General features: G+C 40.7%; 1 protein-coding gene across 3 annotated transcripts in view; it reads right to left on the bottom strand.

The window, feature by feature from the left end:
- Window positions 1-706: 706 nt before the first annotated feature.
- ZFYVE28 (zinc finger, FYVE domain containing 28) overlaps window positions 707-10,054 on the bottom strand; it is an 82,715-nt gene continuing 73,367 nt past the window's right edge. For 2 of the 3 annotated variants that reach the window (XM_009699537.1, XM_009699539.1), the window contains exons 12-13: window positions 2,286-2,389; window positions 1,096-1,340 (exon numbers count right to left, since the gene is read on the bottom strand). In XM_009699537.1, the coding sequence (XP_009697839.1) occupies window positions 1,209-1,340; window positions 2,286-2,389 (236 nt within the window). In that variant the 3' untranslated portion in view covers window positions 1,096-1,208. Of the gene's footprint in view, window positions 1,341-2,285; window positions 2,390-10,054 lie in introns of all 3 variants that reach the window. The other variant, XM_009699538.1, reaches the window with a different exon arrangement.

Raw genomic sequence — 10,054 nt, 5'->3', positions numbered from 1 at the left:
TCAAAGCACGTCCAAATACCTTTGAAACCTCAGTGCTCAGGGAGCTCTTACTCAAATAGTTTGTGCAAGATCATAGCATGAATCCATGCGAATCTTATTTCTTTCCTCTCCACGTGGAGATAAAAATTAATCCCTGGTGTTTCAAATAAATACAAACGTCTTCTGAGTTGTTAGCATGAGTGAAGTAACAGTATGCAATATTTTACACAGTTACTTTGCCAGATGTGGACAAGTACCCTCCTCTGGTTGACCATTCTGCAGGACCTTTTGAATATATCATTACATATCTGCCTTTTAAAAACCATTAAAAAAATCAGTATGGGAGAAATAATTTGTCACATCTACTGAATTTTGCTGCTAAATTCTTTCAAAAATATGTACTTTAATACTAGTTCATTCACTTGGTAACCATTTCCTCTGCAGTTTGTTAAGTTTTAAATGCTGATATAGAAACCAAAGCTGTGTGTCAGACTTCTATTAACAGGATTTAGCATAAATGATGCAGATTATAAATACTTCCAAAACTCCAAAATATGGACCTGGAAGTTGTAAAAGTTTGTTTTTAGAAGAAAACTTGGAGTTATTGCTCTGCTCAGTAAATGAAAGGCAACAGAAATATACTGCTTCAGGACAGGACCTTCAGTGCTTCCTACGTGATTCACAGAAAATTTTGCCTTTGTAAATATCAAATACGGATCGGAAATAGTTTTCCTTTAATTAAACCTAGCATAGGTAGCAAAAATCTAGTAATGGGAAAGTTAAATCACAGCAGGAGGGAGAGCGCTGACATTCACAGCCATGCTGGTATTCTAGTGAGCACAGAAGTGTCCGAGCTTTGGGACTGATTTGCTGGGATGGACTGGTTAACCGGCTACTCTGTTCCTAGCATGTAAGATAAGCAGCAATGCTTGTTCAATTCTCTGAGCCCTATGTCCTTCCACACAGTGCATTTGTTCTGCATATGGCATCGTAACATTAATGTTATAAATTTATGGAAGACTGTACTGTAGCCTTAGAGCTACAGACGCTTCATACTTCCCTTTAGCAGCTTAGTAAAATGCAATAAAAACTGTCTGTACAAAATTTATAATAATGGATGTCAAAGCCTACATGCCCTCACGGGGTCCCTCTTTCAAGTTAATTCTTGGCTTAGGTCAAATATATCTGTCCATGTAAGACTCCGTAAGACTCCCCAGTAGTTTAATATGTCAGATACCAGCTTTGTCACTATAGAAAGGAGTGACATGGAACATATAACAGTGAGTGCAAACACGGACAGGCTTCATCTGACCATAACGAGGTAATGGAGCAGAGTGGGAGGAACAGCGGGAACAGAAGATCTGAAAAACAAGAGGGAGATTTCTCTTTAGTTCCTTTGAAGAACTGGACGGGACAAAATTGATTTCAGGAGAGAGAAGATTGTACGTGCTGGGGCTTTGTGTATTGGCAATACCACCCTCCTCAGCATAGCAAGTGAAAGTCCTCCGCAGGCAATTCATAGCCCGATGACCGATTAATCTGACTGTGCTTAGCCTCTCTGACGCAGGTGCCCAAGCACTGACATTAGCCAAGGCAGGCCTGCCTAGCTCTGCAGGTCACAGGGGAAGGCAAAGGCTCCACCAGAGATGAAAAGCAGCATCTCTCTGCACTGGTTTTAAAGCCTAGGGGAATATTTTTGAGTATCTCCAAAGTTCCTACTCCTGCAAGTCTGCTACAAGGTTAACAAAACCAGCTTCCCTACCATCTTCCTTTTTTAACTTGTACACCAGCAAGCAAGCAGAATGGGTTTGCAGATTTCTGGCTTTCTGAGGCACATGACTGCTTTTTTTCTCCCTCGTTCCCTCTTCCTCCCCCACAAGCTTGCAAAGCAGCAGCCCTACACACCGCAGTCCTCCTGCAAAGGTTTAGAAAGAAAGCAAAGGGACATACTGTCCCTGCAGGTGAGCTGTGCATCACCCCTCACAGTGCAGGCTGCTGCAGCTCATGAAAGCTTACAGCAGTAGTCCAGAATGACTCTGGATTCGGGGTGTTTGTTCCAGAACCTCAACAGGGAGTTCTGCTTTTTAGCAGACAAATGCTTATTGCTGTACAGAAGTCAACCCCACCCCCCTCCCATTTTCTAAATGTAAGCATGAGCAGTTGACGGCCAAGACATACAAAAACGCTTGTGACTTGAAAACCCTGGCCAAGCACACACATTTTGCTGTGCAGCTGAGTTTGTGGTACACGTGAATGTGCTGTTCTCTTTGGCAGATAGTTTCTCACATGTTTGACTGAGTCATTACCTTGCCACAGCTCCGACAGTGGTGTTTCCTGCGAATGACTGTGAAAGGAGCCTTGCACGCAGTGCAGTAGCTGCAGACTTCATCTGGAACCCAGTCAGGAGGATCTGTCAGAAACACAGCAACAAAAGAGAACATAAATCAAATGGGAACAAAAACAAACATGTGATTACCAGATCCTCAGGGGAGTAGGGAGAATAAAATACAACAGCAGCTGCTTTCATTTGAGTTTCTTAAGGTGCTTTGCAAACAGGCAGCTAGGAGAGTTCAAGATGCCCGGGAAGGCTCAACTCCCCCCTTCTCTGCCAGGCACCCACCTTTGGGCAGAGCACAGCACGCACGGAAACAGTGCACGGCAGCTTTGGACTCAAAATGAAATATATCCTATTCAAATGAAAGTGGCAGGGAAAAGGAGATAAGCAAAATAAAGTATGAAGACAAGAGACTATTAAAGCAGAGTTGGATCACAGGTGTTTTCTCAATGCAACCAGCCATCAAAACAAGCTTAGAGCCGAGATCATTCCCAGCCTTTTCAGCCCTCCCTACAGAAAGGCTGACTGCTTTTCTGCAGTTAGGCAAGCAACTCTACAGATAATAAACTCGAAGCCTCATTACTGTCTGCTAAACTATTAAGAACTCTTACTGGAAGTCACCAGTAACTACAGCAAAACCACAAAAATCAAGCGTGCAAGACTTAGCAGAGAAAGAATTGGACCGTTATCCCAAACAGCATGTTTCAGTTGTTTACTTCTCCTGTGAGCTCTCCAACCCCTCATTAAAGCCAAGCAGGGAAATGATTTGGTTTTGGCAAAGCAGAAGGTATTAGGCTCACTTCTGCTGAGCTGCTGCTGCTGCTAGCAACAGGTTGACATGACCTCAGAGAGTTTAAAATTACAAGTGTAGAAATGATGTAGCTGATTGCTTAATTAAGTTGTTAAAAATCTAATGAACGGCAAAGCAAATTCTATCCAGGAAGAATCCATGGACAACGAACATGAACTGCTGGATGTATTTACCCAAGTTCCCTGTACGCAGCTTTTCTCCGAGTATTATTTACAGTATGCAGCCCATGCAATTGCTGATTTATAAACCTGACAAGCAAGATCCCTGCCTCAAGGAGCATATTATCAAACAACAAAATATATGGTGCAGTTAATGCAGAGGTCAAGAGGGCTACAGCTACAGGCAGAAAGAAGATAATTAAATGAAAAGTCTATTGTATTGTTCAAACATGACCAGTTTTCACGTGTTTGTCACATTGCAACATTTGTCAAATTAAAAGTAAAAAGGATATAGCATTCAATGCAGAAAATGTTCAAAAAGTAGATTAATAAAAACAAAGAGAACTTTGAACCTTGACTTAGCTTTTATGGGCTCCTCTGAACTATTTTGAAAGTTAAACTAGTCTAAGGAAGCAATCTTTCACTTAATGAAAAAACTGGTCTGATAAAGGTCACACTATAGGGACAGCAACCAAAACCAAAGTCTATGTGCAGAGAAATGACCAATGTGGTGAAAAAAAGGGAGATCGCACATAGCAGCCTTCACCTCATCCCTGGAAACAGTGCACCAGAAAACATTCTGTGGGGACACAAGGCTACAAGTTCCTACTTCAAAGGCCGGCTTTCGTTCAGCAGCAGGGAGATACAGGACTGCCAGCTTAAAGTCGAAGCATTAATAGCAGTGAAATTGAGATTGTCCTTTCCAATTATTTTCCTCCTCTGCTACTACATGTAACTGGCCCAGTGAAACCTACTCCGAGTATCAGTTTATGATGCAGATTTTGAAAACTTATCACTTTCACAGGAGCTTCTCATCTGAAACCATGGCAAACCGGATGACCTTTGAGCATCTCTATGTTCTCCACCCAGGAGGTCCCTTGCGTTATCACATATATTCCAAACAAAATAACCAAGATTCTCGTTTAAAACTTGCCGTTAGACTACATAGCCTTGAAACCCCTGTTTTCAGGGATTTAACTATCCCATTGATTCTCACTAATTTTAAAGACAGCAAAATTTAGGAAGTTATTCAAGCTCTGTGCCACCAGGTCTCCCCACCAAATGAACACAGAGCTGGTACAAGCAGGTTTGGTAAGATGCCTACTTTGCTACCGATGCATTATGACGCCAGCTACCATGTTCAGCTAGTTACTAATTTTAACATTCACAGAAAAGCCACAAAACACATGCCTTTTTTGTACAAACTGCAGCATGCCAATATGAACTGCAACTTCCGCAGCAGCTAGTACATACTCACCCCTTCCCTTAGATCAGGAATAATCCAGACACATTATAAGCTAACATAACCCCACCACAAAGACTGCAGAGCTCATCAGCAGAAAGCAGCTTCCTTATCAGGTGTCTACCATTTGGATTTTTTTTTTTTTTTTTCTGTTGTGGTCCTTTAAGTGAAATGTTGAAAAAGTTATTAATTGACCTTGTATGGATTTGTCTCCAGTGCTAAATAAAAAGAAAAATTGCAACCCCCCCCAAGAGAAACAGTAAATTTATTTTGATAAATAATGACCTTCTAAACTCATAATAATCATATAAATCCATAGTTCATGGATAAAGAATTACTTGACTGTCAGATGAATTCCTTTGCAAACTTTGTTTTTATAATTGCATTAAAAAAAAAAAAAATCACAACCAAGTGGTACTCAATGTATAGAAACAGTATAACCCTCTCTACAGAATGTTCTCCCACATCAGAGGGGCTCTCTCTACCTCCATGTTGGTATCACGTCAGCTGATTGACTAAATTAACGCATCAGTAGAGTGAGGTAAAAGGCACATTTTCCCCCAGACCGTGACTCAACAACAGTAAGACCCTTTGACAGGTTTCTGTGGCCAGCCCTGTGCCTCATTGCTTCTGGGTTTTAGTGCCCTTCTAACATCCCAGTTGCTCACACCAAGATCTGCTGCACTGCAGCACACCCCCAAATAGTAACACTTCATTATGTAACGGCTTTTAACATTCAAAATGCTGTACGAACATTAATTGCTTTAATCCTCATCACCCAGCTACAGTCAGTAAATGTGTGGGGAGAAATCAGGAGAGAAACACCTTGGCCAAAATCATACAGTGGTGCAGCCTTGAAATAACATTCGAAATAAGAAATTTTGGGCCATTAGCCCTATGCCTTTGCTTCCAGTTGTGACTGAAAAAGTCCTTACACTGAATACAAACACAGAGGCTTCATTTTGAGAGTATGCACTTAGAAATTAAACACAATCCTGGATTGGAGCCATAGTGCTCACACTGGCAGGAAGGATGAAGCCCTGAATGACTCGGTCGGTCTGAGCCCATGCAAGCCCCAGCGGCAACGGGATCACACCCTTAGGTCCCCTTCACAAACTTCATCTTGCTCAACCTTGGGAGCAGCCTTTCTGACTTACTTACATTAACAATTGAGTCGTCAGGCTTTTCATAGAACAGGTTTTTGAAATATTCTCTGAAGAGCAGTCTCATGAGGGGATAAAGCTTCAATACAAAGAACAGAGTGAGTTATATAAATTAAACCCCTAGCATTAGCCTGAAGATGTGCTGGAAGCAGGGCGGCAGCACTGCAGCCGTATGCTTTTTATGTTATAGTCCTTCTCCGGGCTACACTGCTCCAGTAGCTCTGCACGCAGCAGCAAATGGAAACATCCAGTCTCTGCAGCACTATCCGCCTGTGCTTCGGGGATCTGTACAAGGAATGGAGGGAAAACCTTGTTTGTGGGCTAACTGGCCCACGCTTTATCATGCAATGAGAGTTAAGAGGAGTCTGTTGGGAAACGGATGAAGACCACAGCACAAACATCAAAGAGGAGGAGGAAAGGACGGAAGGGATTAATGAGACAGAAAGACTACAGAAATAAATTTTAGAAGAAAACAGTAAAAGCATGTACAGAAAAAAAAGGCAGTGAAAGATAAATAAGTATTTAAATAAGAAACGAATATAGAGAAAGGAAAAGGTACAAGATAAAATTAAATGTGTGAAGACTGAAAAAGACATTTAAAAAGGAGAAACCATATTCCCAACTCTTCAAATATTCAAAAATCGTGCATTACGATCTCTTATAAATCATGAAATTGAGTCTTTTTATTGATTTTATGCCATAGGTTTTAGAATTTACCTTTACATGTCTCTGCAACTTCATTAGCTAAAAAAGTTTTCTGCTCTTAAAAAAATTTAAGATCTCACATAAATCCAAGATACTGGAGCTTTAAGAAAACCATAATCATGATAAGAAATCATAGACACTATAAACTGTCCAAAAGCACATGTGAATGAATCTTGCTTAAATATGTGCAATAGATCTCCCATCTAATCAATCCCATTTAATCTTAGAAAATGAAGGACAACATCTCTGTGTCCCAGAACACCAGAGGAAGAGAGCCTGGACCCAGATCCATCAACAGTGCTGACTGAAACAACATTAGACCAGAAAGCTGAAGTTCATTCAGTGGTGCTGGGACACAAGAGACTGGGGCAGCAAGGGAAACAATCCTCAAAATTGCTGGAGCTTGCAGAAGGCCTAACCTAGCAAATCCATACTCTAGTAGAAAAGAAATCAGAAAACATGCACACCACGACTCCCTGTTGAAGAGCAGCTACTAAACCCTAAGCTTGTGGTGGCGTTTGCGTTATGGCCAGACAATTCAGAGAAAAGACCCTTTCTGCATCTTTTGTTTTTATCAAATATTCCTAATGCAGAACCCATACTGAAAGTTCCTCCTGCACTGATGTGTGTTAGATTTTAGAGCACGTCATGTGTAACCCTGATTATACTTTTACCAAACTAACCTTAAAAGGGCTGTTCCTACAGCAGCCTGTGGAACTTACACCACTGCTGCCGTCAAAGTGCATTACCCTCACAGCTGCGAAAAAGGTCAGATGGGCTTGCTGTAGCTCTTCTGATGAAGGCAGGAATTGTAAATTCTGAGTTTTAAGTATGGAAAGTAGAGAACTATGGTGACATGATTTTACCCCTCACTTCAACTGCCACAGTGAGATGACCCTTTTTGTCCCTGGTCACACAGTTTTCCACATGTCATTCTGGGCAATCTGACTTTTATGTAAGATTCGTAGGGGGCAATTGTACCAAAGTAATCTTTACCCTTGCTCAAATAGATTCAGCATTGATTACAGCTGGCTTGAATTTTTCAGTAAATTCTCCGCTTCAACAATATTATTTGGTGAAAATTTTGGGGGTGAGGGAGAAAACAGATGTGCAGACTTACTAGCTTAACGTACAGCTCTTGTCAAACACCTTTCTTGGGATGGAGTTTCTGTGCAGATCTAGAAAACTTTCACCAAAGCATGGAGCTTTGCAGACTTGGGCTCAAGCCTCTGCTCTGCCTCATTCAACATGACCTTCAAGGCCAGGCTGGATGAGGCTTTGAGCAACCTGGTCTAGTGCAAGATGTCCCTGCCCATGGCAGAGGGGTTGGAACTAGATGATCTTGAAGGACTCTTCCAACCAAACCATTCAGTGGTTCTATGAAGGGTGACATCCTGTGTCCATTCTGTACAGGTACATGATCAGCAACTCATTCTTTGGGCAAAATAATTATTTATGTAAAATGGGACAGCTCTGATAGAAAACACTGACTTCCACTGCGATATGGTTCAAACCTTTACTTTAAATCAGATGGATCAGAGACTTGGATATTCCATATAACCATTACTAGGAGGCTTTCCCTGTAAGACCTACCAACCACCAGAAACTAGAAGCAAGTTGATAATGTAGATCTACATACTACATAACAGAAGAACACTCAATACATGTATTTTTAGGACAAAAAAATTAAAACCTAATCAAAATCCCAGAATAAGCCTGTGCTTTACAGTACTTATGGAATGTTTTCTCCTCCTGCAATGAAGTCTCAACAAGTTCCACAGGGTGCTCACAGAGAGGGATAGTCTTTGAAAAGGTAAAAGGCTCTGAGCAAGTTCTTAAAACATGTCAGATCAAATTTTTGCAATATAACCTAACCTAAAAACTGTACAAAATCCTGTAATTTTACATGCATGATGTTCAGTTGATTATAAAACATTGCCTCAATACAGAAAACCTGATGCTAGATTTTTCTCTTGCATAGCGTTAAGCAGAGCTGCTGAATAAGGAAAAAGTATGAAGTTATGCGGACAGAATATGTTTGGCCACTGAACTGCGCAACAATTTCACTTCTTTCATTTAGAAAGTGTTGCTGGTCATCATTATAAATAATAGTGTAGCCATAGGCAAGTAGAGGACAAAAGAAAAAATGAAGCATTCAGCTAGGGTTGACAGCTAATTCCAGACTCACAGTGATTAGATTCTGCACATGCAGTAGCATGGGTGGGTTTTCCTGACCTTGTGACTTCTTATTGCAAGAAGAACAAGAGCTTGAGCCTTGGGACCATAAATTACCAAGTTGTATTCGTGTTGCTGTTGGGGAGCAGCGAGGACTTGTGACTAGACAAAAGTGGGTGGGCTGGAATATTATGAGATGGAAAGGGATCAAGGAGAAATAGCGTGCTGTTGTGCAGCAAACAGATGCTAACACCATTTGGCACAAACAGATATTTGTACTGGCAGCCACAGCAAATCCATTACGGCTGGAGTTATAACTAGGTGGTAGCAAGCAAGGCAGTTCTGTACAGATGCTAGAGGGATAGGAGTGAAAATGAATGTATGGTGCAGAGAGAGCCGAGATGCTACAGCAAATATTTTCATGGAGCACCGACAGCTTCATAATGCTTTCTGGTTTTCCTTGAGAAAATATTCCAATTTCTACATGTTTCATGCTTATTCTTAGACAAGAAGTATAACTCCCTTTCTTAGCCAGCCTGTAACTTCATGACACTGACAATTAAAAATATTCACATTCCCTCAATCACAGCAGATCAATCTTCCCAAGTAATAAATTACCTCAAAATACACGTATGGTCAAAACTCAGATTTACCAAAGTTCACTATTAAAATCATCGATCTCATAAGGCTAAACATAATGCTCCCAAATATGATGAGTAGGGACTTAGACTTGATCACATTTACAGATTAGTAAAGAAATTAATACATAAAAATCCCTATCAAGACAAAAAAAAAAGAAAGAAGTTAGTCTGTGTGTGTATGTACATCAACGTGTGTATATATATATGGGAACTTGTTGTCAAATACAAAGGAAGATTTGTGTTGGGGCTAGAAACACGATCCCGGGCATATAAATTGCAGAAAGACATCAAACTTCTACTTCCCTGACGTTTGTTTTTTTTAAAGCTGTAATACATATTAAGAATGACACAGCAGTCTCCTGGCAGGGATACATTTATACTAGATTAACGAATAGTGATTTTCTTATGTTTTCAAAGGTAGAGGTTTCCTTTAATTCATGTGTGACCCATGCTGTCCACTTTCAGTCCCAGGCAAACTTCTTGGTCAGCTTATTATCCAACAGTGGTTAGTCCCAAGCTGGAGCTCAGGAACTTCCCAATAACTTTCTCCCCATGCTGGCTTGTAGCTCACCAGAACACAGGGAGAAAGATAATACCACAAAAAAATCCCAGGACACAGACCCCTTCTGCTGTTACTGCAATTCAGAGCAAGCACCACGGGTAGCAAAGAGCCCAACCTGCTTTTTTCTGAGCAGCTGCCACTACAATTTGCTTTGAGTTTATATATAGAACTTTGTTCCCACTAGATTCTTCTCCATCATACAACCAAGGCATGAAATTTTACTATATTTAAAACATATTTATGGAATATTGTATAAATTCATCTTATATTCTAGGAAAATAT

This window comes from Cariama cristata, unplaced genomic scaffold (genome assembly GCF_000690535.1).
Source record: "Cariama cristata isolate BGI_N322 unplaced genomic scaffold, ASM69053v1 scaffold11774, whole genome shotgun sequence".
Lineage (NCBI taxonomy): Eukaryota > Metazoa > Chordata > Aves > Cariamiformes > Cariamidae > Cariama > Cariama cristata.
Note: the sequence above shows the minus strand (reverse complement) of the source record. Positions and strands in the feature narration are given on the sequence as shown.